The 13844-nt window shown below is 36.9% G+C and overlaps 1 protein-coding gene across 9 annotated transcripts in view; it reads left to right on the top strand.

Annotated features, from left to right (window-relative positions):
• The window catches only part of tns1b (tensin 1b), a 266496-nt gene that overhangs the window by 74742 nt on the left and 177910 nt on the right, over positions 1 to 13844 (top strand). For all 9 annotated transcript variants that reach the window (XM_089133411.1, XM_039683658.2, XM_039683656.2 and 6 more), the window contains exon 2: positions 12849 to 12963. In XM_089133411.1, the coding sequence (XP_088989537.1) occupies positions 12849 to 12963 (115 nt within the window). The remainder of the gene's footprint in view (positions 1 to 12848; positions 12964 to 13844) is intronic.

Here is a 13844-nt window from a genome sequence, read left to right as displayed (position 1 = left end):
TAACGTTGATTAATATACAATATTTAAACAATTTGTGCTTAATTGTGTTAAACAATTGTGAACAACCCAAACCTTACTACCTAACCATACTAACAGTTTAGTCTACTAATACTCTAATGAGAGTTAGTTGACATGTAGTTGCAATGTTACTTACTGTAGTAGAATGTCTAAAGTGTGGCCTAACATTTGCCTACTTGCCTATTTACTTAAGTGCATAAACCATATTTATCTGTGAATTTGGCAGGTTACACGTGCGGTCTTGAAAGGTTTATACATTATCTCTAAAATGGGAGAAAATGAATGAGATTCTTCCATCAGGAACCCTGTAGTGTAATGTAAAGGTTAGTCTGGGTCTCAGTCGGTCTGTGGACCTGTGCCAGCTGTCTGTTGAGCTTTGACTAGATCGATCTGTCTGTACTGAGATGGGAACTGGTTTCCTTCTGTCATCCTCACTACATCTCCTCTTCCTGAGGAGTCCCGGTGGGATAGACTGATCCCGGTCCACAACATTGGCCCGGGGTAGACCAAGGGATTGGGGAGCAAATCCCTACACTATACAAACACACTCATCATAATAAATAGGTATATGAGTGTCTGGCCTTGAGTACTGCTAAAATAAACATTTAGGCATTGCTAATTTAGATTGCATGGACTAGGGCAGACAGTGGTTAATTTGCTCCAGATGGAAGGAGTTTTGTGTGAGGTTTGTTTGATATGCTTAAACAATTGCAACCATTTGACCCAGGATGTTTAGAAGAAAGTGAATTGTCCCTCAATCATCAGTCATTCATTCATCTCTGCAGTTGGAGCCGAGCGTTGGGTTTTGGAGAGAGATTGCAGACAAAAACAGTCTGAAATCCAACTTAAAAGCACAGAGCAACTCAAAGTCTTCTGATTGGTCAAAAAATAGGATACCACTGTCACAAATACAGGTGTTATACCTCGTGACACAACAGTATTTCTAACACAGTCTCATCCCAAAAAGTCATATAACTGACGTTTTGGGACGTATTTTGACCATACGTCAATATCCGCCTTTTTAGGGCCCCCTTAAACGTCGGTAGATGGCGATCCTGGGCCGTCATACAACTGACGCTTTACCTTTAACGTCAGTTAGGTTTAGGGTTAGGTTTAGGGTTAGGTTTAGGTATGGGGTAGAGTTAGGATCCCATAACCTCATCTACCGACGTTTAAGGGGGCCCTAAAAAGGCGAATATTGACGTATGGTCAAAAGACGTCCCAAAACGTCAGTTATATGACGTCTTGGGATGAGACCGGGTTGGTATTTCAGTGATATAGGGATATTTTCCATGTGCTCTTCCATAAAAATGGATGCTATGGATAATACATTGGTAGCAAATCAGCTAACTGCCAATACCTTACTTACCTACATACTTTTTTATTTAAAATAATATTTTATTTTAATTCATTCTTACACTATATTATAACATGTACCAAATATTAATATAATATATAATACATATGGGACTTTTTCATGATCTAGCATGAATTTAAATGGATTGTGATATACAGTGAAATAGATTTGACCCTTTAAGTGTTTTTCAGGGACTATCTAACGAACATCCAATAAGGATTTCAAAAAGGACTTATTTTGCTAAATTCGGCATAGTTTTTATGTACTGTATAGCAGGTTTCAAAAGAAACATGTATCCATATTTCAAATATTAAATAAAATGTCAAAAATTATTTTATAGCATACAACCTATTCGTCTTTTTATTTATTTAATAAAAGAGTATTTATTTATAATATTGTGATGAATAAAATCAATTTATTTTATTATTTTATTCATTGCAAAATAGTATTGTTTATAACATCAGTCATTCATTGGTAATCGGCCATAACATGGAAGTAAGTGTAGGCCAGAACTTCATTCCTGTCATTTAAATGATTTAGTTTGACAGTATTTCCTCATTTTTATGGAGGAAGTTTACCTCAGTAATGTGTTTTAGCTTTATTCACTTACCAGACTTCACTCAAAAATGTTTTGACAAACATAACCTGTTTCCTGCGGATGGTGTTATAGCAGAACTTGATCGGACCCTTGGGCTCTCTCTTACGCTTTGATTTCAACGAGTCATTGGCCTTCCCCTCAAATCAATGCCGCATCAGTTCTTGGTGTTCTTTTAAAGCTTCGCTTGTCCTCAGATGCTCTGGGGGCTCCTCCTATGGTGAGCGAACCCCCTATGGAGCTCAGAATTTGGTTTCGAACCCCTTTTAAAGAGCAAGGAGAGGGAGACGTCCTCAGTGTGCCTGTGTGGATGTGGGGTCAAAAAGAGTGGAAGGAAAGGGAGGGGGGGGGGGCGAGGTCAAAGGTCAGACCCCCCTTGCTGAGAAATGTTTTTGTGAGCAGAAGAATTGCAGCGCTGTGAAAGAAAACATTGTGTTGGGATGGGTGGGGGTGGGTGTCCCAGAGAGGCCAGACCCTCTCAAACCCCAGTCAGGTACAGAAAGTGGGATGTTTCAAGGCGAGGGGAAGGCAGCAAACAGGTTGGGTATTTCCAGACAGTCTTGTGCCATGCCGTTGAGATAAATGGGAAGGCCAACGGACTGATTTTCTCCAGGTATTATAGATCTTGAACTGACAGCAAGCTCGGTTGAGGTTGTGCCAGGGTGGGATGGCGAGTTCGGAGTTTTTGATTATGCCAGGTAAGAAATGTTCCTGGATCAACAGATTTTCTTGATCTTGGAATAACATTCCTGTCTGAAAATGTAGTGCTAATCACACCACTACCCCCAAACCTTCCACATTCAGGAATGTGTTGTACTTGGTGAGATCACGTTCACCGTCAAACACCAATGGGGAAGACAAATCTCCCCTCCCAATCCCAAATACTCTCAGCTTTCCACAAAAACTCCCTGTTCCAAGATGTAATGTGAACACAGAATATAATCACTGGAGAAAATCCAGATAGTCAAATCACTGTTTTGGTTACATGTTCCAGAAATCAAAGACTTTGTGTATGGTTCCTGACAGGACATGTCAAGAAACATCTCACTGTCATTGTATAACATTGCTGACATCCTAGTAATCAAAGTCAGCGCCGCCTTTTCCAAATGACCTAATGATGTGCAAATAAGTTTGGCCAACAGTGTATAAATCAGAGTTCAGGAGACCTGCTGGTAATGGACTGTACAAAAGTGTTATTAGCATAAGATCCTTATCTTGTGCTGCACTGTTTGTGCTATGGACATGAATGATGCTTCTTTCTAAGTGATGGGCCTTACTGTATGTTGTTTTACCAGCAAATAAGACACGGACAAACAAATCCCATAGATTTGCACTGAAGGATAAACCCAAGCCTTTTTGAGAGACTTAGACCAGAAAGCAATCACCTAGAAGACCATATCAACAACAACCAAAACACCCCAGCCATGTTTTGGCATTAGTATATATCATAGAAGCATGGGTGTGGACTTTTTAGGCCAGTGGATGGCCGGATCCAACCATTTTATCCTGGCACTGCATATAATGGATACATTGGGATGGGCTCTTCCGATATAGACAGACTCCAGCATTGTGTTGGCATGCTTTGCGTGGATTTCTCACGTTCTTGCATTTTTTTTCCAGCTTCTTAGGTTCATTCACAGGTGAAGATGTTTTGTGTTTTTGCGTTTGTATGGTTCGAGGGAGTGATTGATGTATCAGGTAAACACAAGAGGGTGGATTTTAAGTGTTTGTGTGTGTGTTTAAAGGATTTATGAGGAGACTTTAGGGTGAGTGTATTTGTATAAGGTGATTTTTAAGGGTTACTGTGAGTGTATGTGTGGGTTTTGGTAGATTTATGCTAAGTCCCTGTGTTGAGCATAGTACGTTGAGGCAGATATATGGGCATGAGTAATGTTTAACGGGGCTAAATGATTGGAGAGGGAAAATGAAATAAGGCCACTTGGAGGTTTAGCTTTTGAGAGCTTTACTGAGCAAACAAAACACTGACTGTATCTGAAATTACATACTTGTTCACTCATTCAGTGTTCCCTACATAGGGGAGGCCACAGAGATATATCAGGACAGTAGTGATATCTCGAGACCGGTCTTGAGACCACTTTTACGTGGTCTCGGTCTTGTCACGGCCTTAACGGTCTTTGGTCTTGTATTGGTCTTGTCTTGGTCTCGGACCTCTCAGTCTTGTCTAGGTCTCACTGTCTCAGACCGACATAGTGGTCAGGGGATTTAGCAGTACAATACCACGACGATATCTGCAACGGATTGAAGCGCACGTCCGAGTGAAGACAGTGCGTTGTGTGCGAGCCACACAAGAAAACACAGTATCCGCGCCACTGATCACAGCTGATAATATTTTGTATTTTGTAAAACACACATCAGTTACATGATGGGTTAAAACTTAATTCAGGAGATTTTAGGTAACTGCACAACTGACAGACGACTTTTAGCGCAACGGTGTGTGTGTGCGTGTAACCATAGCGACAAAACGGCCAACTTTCGGATACTGCACTTAAGCTTATAATTTCGTTTTTAAAAATATAATTATGTTTTTAAAAGTTTCTGAATGGATTCATTTGAAGACTTCAAATTCGGCAGAGATAGGCAGGCAACGGAAAACAAAATCTTACAAGTTAATGCTTAGCTTCAACAACACCAGTCTGTTTTTTGTCTCACCAATCTGTCTCGACCTGGTCTTGGTCTCGGTCTTGTCTTGGTCTCGGCCTCGGCCTTGTCTTGGTCTTGTTCTTGGTCTCGGTCTTGTCTCGGTCTCGGTCCTTTGTTCTTTTCTCGGTCTCGGTCACAGTCTTGGTCTTGGTCTCAGCCTTGGTCCTGGTCTTGGTCTCGATACCCTCTGCTCTTGGTAGTGTCTTGGTCTCGGTTTAGGCCTTCTTGACTACAAGTCTACAGGACCATGTGAAAGAAAAGGAGTGAGTAAATTCAGACAGTGTGAATACCGTACAATCATTTAATATAAAGCCAAACTATGTACACTCTAAAAAATGCTGGGTTGTTTTAACCCAACTTTGGGTCAAATATGGACTAACCCAGCCGTTGGGTTAAATTTTTACATTACATTTTTAACCCAACATTTCGGGTTTGTCCATATTTGACCCAAAATTGGGTTAAAACAACCCAGCATTTTTTAGAGTGTAATTTTATGCCTAATGAGAGACAAGCACGACACACAGCTGGACAGCAGTGGGACTTTTATTATGCCGCAGGCCGCTTCCGCTTCTTCCGGTCATGCGTATGAGGGGGTTATGAGTGCGTTCGCTCGGCGGCTACTATATGAGACAATTGTTGCACACTGCAGTGAGTTAGATAAATATCAGGCAGATCAAAAATGGTACTCGCGGTAAATCAAGAAAACGAGATTTAAACTAAAAGGCTAACTGTCTTGAGCTGTATAACAGTGATTCGTTTGGAGTTAACAGTTGTTAACAGTTGCTCACCTGTATAATAAAACACTTAATATAAATAAGTGTCTTTGGAGTGTCCATGGTTTCTACAAAATAAAACTGGAAATCGAGGGTAACACGAGTATGATAGGTCATTGAGTCATTGATAGGTGATTCACGGACACAGTCCGTGTCCTGGTTAAAACTGCTTCTTTTTCTGGATTTAAACATTCTTAGAAACATTTGGGATTATGTAAGTACACAAATCAAGAAAATATATAAGATTGTTCTAGAGGTTTTTGGATGCTAAGTGTGCCTTTAAGCATTTACTGTGAAGAGATGATTCATGCATCTCCTGCAATGTCTTCAGATGACGCAAACTTTGAATCAACATGCACCAGTGCTAAATTTTCCATATATTGTAATCACAATGTTCACAACTCGTAATAATGACCTCATTGTTTCTGCCTTAAATTAATACATTGTTAGCTAACTGCGTGATTTGTATATGTACATTGCTGAAATACAAAACTTGGATACAGTCACTTCTGATAACAGATCACTGTAAATTGTAATGTAGGAACATGTATTTTCTGTAAAGCTGCAAGGTGGCCATACTGTATATATATATTATGAATGTGTGTGTGCATACAGACTGGCTTGCTGGGGCTCTGTGCTTTTATCTGCTGCTGCATGCTGCTTTTAAGAGGCTGTGTTTAAGTAACCACTGCTGTAATTTAACATCACTTAAGGGCAGATCTGCACACCCTGGAATGACTTCATTCACATAGTTAATTTACAGATTAAACGCTAAGAGGATTGTAGGTGAATGGCTGTATACGCCTACAGACACTTTCCCATGCTGTTTGGTGGGGTTTCACGTGGAGAGACCAATGCTTTCCAACTGTACTAGGACATAAAACCTGACGCTTTAACGAATGACTCTACATCTGTTTAGTATCAGCCTTGATTTACTCGCACTTCAATCCCATGCTTAACTATAGGAATGTCATTGCATTATATAACATGTTGAGTTGATTATACCAAAGGACTGTGTTTGAAATGGCACTTTATACTACTCTGTTAAATCTGCAGTCTACTTTTTTTCTTACTCTCTATTTGTGCAGTATTTAGTATCTATTGATCACCACACTCTTACGGAGGCGTATTGCATTCACTTGAAGAAAAAAAAAATGTACTCTGTTTTTCTGAATTAACGAGTTAATTTTTCATGAGAAAAACATTTTTTGCTCTGTTTTTGTGAATTATCGAGTTAATTTTTCATGAGAAAATTTTTTTTGCTCTGTTTTTCTGAATTAATGAGTTAATTTTTCATGAGAAAAAAAGTGTTTGCTCTGTTTTCCTGAATTAATGAGTTAATTTTTCATGAGAAATTTTTTTTGCTCTGTTTTTCTGAATTAATGAGTTAATTTTTCGTGAGAAAAAAAGTTTTTGCTCTGTTTTTCTGAATTAATGAGTTAATTTTTCGTGAGAAAAAAGTTTTTGCTGTTTCTCTGAATTAACGAGTTAATTCAGAAAAACAGAGCAAAAAATAAAAAAATCCATGAAAAATTAACTTGTTAATTCAGAAAAACAGAGCAAAAAAAAAAAAAAAAAAAAAATCCATGAAAAATTAACCCGTTAATTCAGAAAAACAGAGCAAAATATTTTTTTCTCATGAAAAATTAACTCATTAATTCAGAAAAACAGAGAAAAATATTTTTTCTCATGAAAAATTTACTCATTTATTCAGAAAAACACAGCAAAAAAAAAAAAAAAAAAAAAAAAATCCATGAAAAATTAACTCATTAATTCAGAAAAACAGAGAAAAATATTTTTTCTCATGAAAAATTAACTCATTTATTCAGAAAAACACAGCAAAAAAAAAAAAAAAAAATCCATGAAAAATTAACTCGTTAATTCACAAAAACAGAGTAGATTTTTTTTCTTCAAGTGAATGCAATACGTATCCGATCCGTACACTCTAAACAATGATGGGTTGTTTTAACCCAAATTTGGGTCATGGACAAACCCAAATGTTGGGTTATAAATGTAATTAAAAATTTTAACCCAACTTTAACTTTTACTTTCAACTGTACATTTTTTTAATTACTGTATATTTTTTAACCCAACATTTGGGTTTGTCCATATTTGACTTAAATTTGGGTTGAAATTTGACACTGTATCCTAAAGCAGAATTTAACTGGTTTGTTAAATGAACCTGGAAATTGTGTTTTTTTTTTCTTTTTCTAAATGTGTATTTACCTAGTATAATTTGTCTCCTGATTTCACTTGTTTTGACCATGCATCATGCAGTGTCCAGGATTGATGTTTTTAAGTGTGGCTTAAGTGTCTAAAGTGTCCTTTTTCTCTCTCCTGATCAAAATAAGTTTCTGATGGTAACACACCTCCTTCCCTACCTCAGCACTGATGGCCGTGTGCCCAGACTTGTCGAGCTGAAAGGATGGAGAGAAAGTGAATGTGTGTCCGAGGGAGTGAGAAACAAAAAGAAAGAAGCTTCTGGGCCCGGTAGATGAAGCTTTCAGGAGCTAAATTGATACATATGGCTCGGTTAAAGATCATGTTCCACTCTCGTATTACTTAATTTATTCTATGGAACACCTCTTCCTGTTTGTGTCCGGCCCCACTGTGAGAATAGTGTTATCTTTCTCCTCCAGCTCTTCTAGGAAACATCTTACCTCACGTCAAGTTCAAGGAGAGCCATCAAAGAGAATCACAGGTGGCTTTACAGCAGCCTCTCTCTCTCACACACACATACACACCCCCATCTGGAATCATTGTTGTCCTGTAGTAACTGCATCTGAGACCAGGTGCTGCTGGTGCTTGTGGTTGTACGATTGTGGGAAAAGTTTTCTGAATGAGAGTAGGACACATAAGAAGTGACAGTGTCAGGAATTAACTGATTTTACAGAGCTAGACGTGTTCCTGGGTCAACATACATTTTGTTGATCCTCGGACCCTATCCCTACCCCTAAACCTAACCCTACACATAAGTTATTTCTAAAATCAGAGAGAAAGAACACTGATGCAGAAGCAGTTAACCTTGGTAATAAGCATACAGTTGACTTAAACTGTAAACTTGTCCCAAATCTTTGGATGTCTGAAACGTGGATCCAGGAACTTGTTGGTTAAATCAGGTTCTGCGTCAACTAGGGCTGATGTTTTTTTTGTTTTTTTTTTCCACAAAGGCTTTGTATGTTAATTAAGCATTATGTTTTGGCTGTTATGTTTCCTAAAAACTTCTAGTTTGGTAATCCCTCCATGCCTTTATTATTTTTCCATAGATAGTTTTAACTATATTTAGGTATAAGGTTTCATATACCAGTAACTACATTAGTTAATATGAACTAAGAAGGAACAATACTTCTAAAGCATTTATTAATTTTAGTTCATGTTCATTTCTATATTTACTACATTTATTAAGAAAAAAAGTTGTATTTGTCCACATTAGTTAATGCACTGTACACTTTATTGTTAAGTGTTACCTTTTTCCAAAGAATTTTATTTTGCAGTAATATTTTGAAACTTTATTTTATTAATATTATTCATTTAAAAATAGCTATGTTCTATTTATTCTATTTATTCCTGTGATGATATTTTATAATATTTTCAAAAATGTATTTTCAAAATTACAGAATTTTCTGCTAAATATTTACTGAATATTGTTTTTTTTCAGTTCAACTGCTTACACCAATCTTTATAAAGGTTAATACTGTCAATATAGTACAGATACTTCTATTTTCAGCAGTCTTCAGTGTCACGTGATCCTTCAGAAATGATATTGAACATTTTGATATTGAATATTGATATTGAACATTGATATAGCCCTATATGTGGAGCTCTTGATGGCCTTCCTCTCTGAACTCTTCATCAGTGAAGTAATGAGGCCTCTGCATGGATGTGTGTGTGTGTGTTTCCGCTGCTGTCTGAAGGCCGTGTCCTGCGCTGTCTGGTGTCTACTCCATCCGCACCACCTCTTCCTCTCATTGGGGGGAGAGGCTGTATTGTCTGGCGTGTGGATTGGTCGTCTGAATGGGCCTGAGTGCCTTTCCCAGGGGCTTAGTGTCTCCACGAGGGGTGTGTGTATACAGTTACGCAGGCCATGGGAGATGATGTGCGCCCTGCTCCGGGGACTCGGCCTTTGTGCCAGTCTGAGAGAGTGAGATGGGCCATTTGAAAGGCTGGCAGTGTTTGGGGTGATGGGATTGGGTAATTCGTAACCCCATCTGCTTCAAAAGACTGTGAAGGTTAGCCAGCCCTCCCCATGATTCCTGCATCCCCAGCCACAACGTCCCACAACAATAACCCATATCCCAGAAAGCCCACATTGTCCTGAAACAATTACGCAACAGCGGAGCCTGCTCGTATTGTTTTGGGGGGGTATGTGTGCGTATGCATTTTCAAGAGTAAACAAGGGAGAATCAGGAGAGAAGTGTGTTATGTTTGTGTGCCAAGATTCTTTCTGTCAGTGTTTCTTATTCTGTTTAGCCTCCTGTAGCCGTGTGAATGAAAGCTCACGGTCAGGAACGCGGACGAGTGTAATTCTCCTCTCACACGAGCTCTGTTTGAGACATTTTCCTGTCTGGTCTTTTGCTCTTTTTTTTGTTTGTCCTGAGGCTCCCTCAGTATCCATTATTGTGTGTGGTATGCTGAAAGAGAAAGAGTGCATGTATGAACATTTTGGCAATTCGAGAAAGTGTGTTGATTTCAAAATCAATGGTTCACCCAAAGTCAATGTTTTGGCATTATTTAATCAGCCTTATTTTATTTTATTATTTTCAAATATTTTCAAAAAATTTGGATACAATTTTACAATCGTTGACCAGTGATTAGGGGAAGATTTTTAGTGAAAATTACAAAATTTTCTTCTGAATATTGTTTTTATTGTTTTTTTGCTCCATATAGGGCTATATAAAAAAAAATATTTTCAAGATTCGTTATCACAGCATTTTTTCTTTTGTCAAATCAACTTAAATAATTTTATTTAGTTCAGATAACTTATTATTTTGAGTTTCTGATGATTAAATCAATCTCCTTCATTGTATTAACTCACTTTTTCCAGTTCAATCAACTTAAAATTTTAAGGCAACCAGGTTGCTTAATTTTTTAAGTTAAACCAACAATATATTTTTTACAGTGAAGGATCATGTGACACTGAAGACTGGAGTAATGATGCGGAAAATTCAGCTTTGCATCACAGGAATAAAATACATTTTAAAATAGAAAATAGCTATTGTAAATGAATAATATTAATAAAATAATGTTTAAAAATATTACTGCAAAATACAATTTTTTACACACCCGAAACATATTTTTGTGGAAAGTTACATTTCTGGGGAGCTGTTTAACATAAAAAAATAAAATAAAATAAAAATAAAATAAAATATTATCATTATTAACATACAGACTATCCAACTTGTATTTATTAATTTAATTAATTAAAAATGATTATTATTAATCATTATTACAACAAAAACAAAATTATATTATTATTTTATTTACACAACAAGAAGTAAATAATAATTATACTAATATTTATTTATTTATTTGGCACAAAGAAGATGCATATTTCCATAGTGCACTGCTCTGTCTGAATCTACTGTTCAGATGAGTGGATGGAGAAATAGTTCCTCTCCTACACAACTATTTGCGAACGCAATTCATTTCTTGTTTTGTCATTTGATCCTCTTTCAACATCAGTATCTGTCGGAAGTATTGATATTTCAAGATTGTATGGCTGCAGAAGATTTGGCACATAGCTAACACTTCATTTGGATACTTTTAGGGTGCTTATTATTGGTTTTTATGTTCCTTTTGTTTTACACAAAATCAAGGGAAACATCATTCATGCTTAAAATAACATGAAGGTGAGTATAGATGATGACAGAAATGTCATTTCTTTATTAGTGTCTTTAATTCCTGGCTGTTCAAATGGATCTGTCCACTTGTCTGTGTGTAAAGATTGTGATGGTATCATCCAGGATCTGTTAAAGACACACAGACCTCAGACCGGGGCTCCTATCCGGCGCATTGATTGTTTATGGCTAATTAGATTAGGCTAATCACGTTAAGTTGGTGCCGAGGCTCGTCCTGACGGAGGAATGGAAATGAGACTGTGTCATTGTTGGCACTTAGCTGTCAATGTCACACCGGTTTCATTCCTGTGAGGTCTGCACAGAAAGCATCTTTGTCCAAATGAAATAAAACCTCAAGCATAATTCTGTGCTTTGCATTGTGGATCTATATCTATCTATATATACACACACACACATATATATATATATATATATATATATATATATATTCTGCTTTCATTTTAATTATAGTTAAAGTTTTAATAATTTTGTTGTCTGTTTTTTATTAGTTTTTTCATGTTTTTTTTTTTCAGCTGTTAATTTAAATTTTTTTAGTTATTTTTATTAAGTTAAAAATATGAAAATGAGAAATATTTCCTTGGCATCTAGCTGAAATTTTATTTTTTTATTTTAGAATTTAATTTAATTATATATATGTTTTAGAAAGTTAACTAAAATAAACCTGAAATGTACTGCTATTTTTTATATTATTTTATGGGCATCATTTTATTTTATTTTATTCTATTTTTTTATTTTATTTAATTAGAAAGTTAATGATAATAACCCTGAAATGTTCTGCTATTTTTCACCAAAAAAAAAATTCAATCACAAAGTCTAGGTAACTTGTTGTACATTGCTTTTTACTGCATTTTAGATTGGATTCTCTATGATTACAGATGCACAGCGTAACATTGATTATTTAACTTGTGCCATCAGTTTTAGTGTATTGATCATCTTATGCACATTACAACTAATTCATTTGTTTAACTTTTCTACCACCCTCTTGTTTCAAATCTCCTGCTTAACACTTAAACATGAAATGCAGGCAGGAAAAACAAACGTCAGACGTGGTTATGGGTAATGACACTATGAAGGCCTAAAACAGGGGGTCCGTTCAGGGAATCTCAGCTCAGATCCAAATGTTCAGTTCCAGCTTACATAACACACCTGCAGCGGCCCAAATCCTGTCCTGTCTGTCTTGTTTTTGGATGACTCCTCTCTCCCCTCTCGCTCCTACTGAGGGTGAAGCACGGGGGCCTCAGTCATACCTAAACGCAGCTGCAGCATTCCCAAATAAGGTTCTCTGTTTCATCGAGACGGTCTGGGTTAAATTTTCACTTCAGAGAAATAAGAACATAGTGATCGCGACATTTAGCTAACTGATTCTCTTATGCGTGCGCACACTAAGAAAATAAATATACATGTAATTGACTGGATAAGATTAAGCACTTTTGTTTTGTGTAATGACGGAACATATTTTTTTAAACATTGCAATGTTAACATAATGAAAAAACATCAGGAGCTAAAACATAACTCATTTAATTTGAAATGATGATTCCTTTTCATTTTTCGTCTCAATAATCGTCCTTGTTTCTCTCCCTCTGCAGCCTGAAGAGTTTGAAGCCGTCCACTCCCACACCTTCCGGCTGAAGACGTTCAAGAAGGGGAAGCACTGTGGCGTGTGCAAGCAGACTGTGAACAATGAGGGTCTCATCTGCAGAGGTCAGTCCAGGGGAGGGTGGACCGCCTGTGGGGTGTCTTGCACTAGGGACAACATCTGATGAGAGATAATGGAAAAAGGTCAAGATGTGTGTGAGGGTGTCAGCTGCTCCCGGTGACCAGTCAGTCACTTCCTCTAATGAAACGTAATCATTAACCCCATTAGACCACTGAGGGAGTGTGTGAGCGCCTGTTGGCCACTAGAGATGACATCATCACCTGTGTGACTTTAGACGCAGAATAAAGTGAAAGAGCCACACAAGTTTCCCATTAAGACTGAGATTCACCTGTTTTGAGTCCCGCTGTGGTTAAGATTAGGGATGGGCGACGATTAATCGCATCCAAAATAAAAGTTTGTGTTTAGATAATATATGTTTGTGTAGTGTGTATAATTCATTTGTAAATACCCACACATGCATGTATGTATTTAAGAAATATGTGCATGTAAATATTTTATATATATTTATTCACAATTAATATTATATATAAATACACATATTTAATATATAAAGAACACATTTTCTTTAATATATACATGCATGTGTGGGTATTCATATATACAAATTAATTATACACACAACACACACATATATTATGTAAACACAAACTTTTATTTTGGATGCGATTAATCGCGATGCCCATCCCTAGTGAAGATTCAGACTCTATCATGTGAAGTCTAGAAGATAAAGCCTAGTTTATGTTTGAGCTTTATGCATGAACATCAGGGTCTTCAACCATCATCAGGGCTGTTTCTGATCTAGAGGAGAGTTAACATAATGACGCTGCATTTTTGCAATTTATTTGTCTTGATTGTATATGGCTGAATATTAGGATAAGGAAGTTTGAGTTGTATCAAATGTTATCAGAAAGTCGTCATCAGAAAT

The sequence above is a fragment of the Pimephales promelas genome, chromosome 7 (assembly GCF_988280905.1).
Source record: "Pimephales promelas chromosome 7, fPimPro1.hap1.1, whole genome shotgun sequence".
Taxonomy (NCBI): domain Eukaryota; kingdom Metazoa; phylum Chordata; class Actinopteri; order Cypriniformes; family Leuciscidae; genus Pimephales; species Pimephales promelas.
This window is presented reverse-complemented; position numbering and strand designations above follow the sequence as displayed.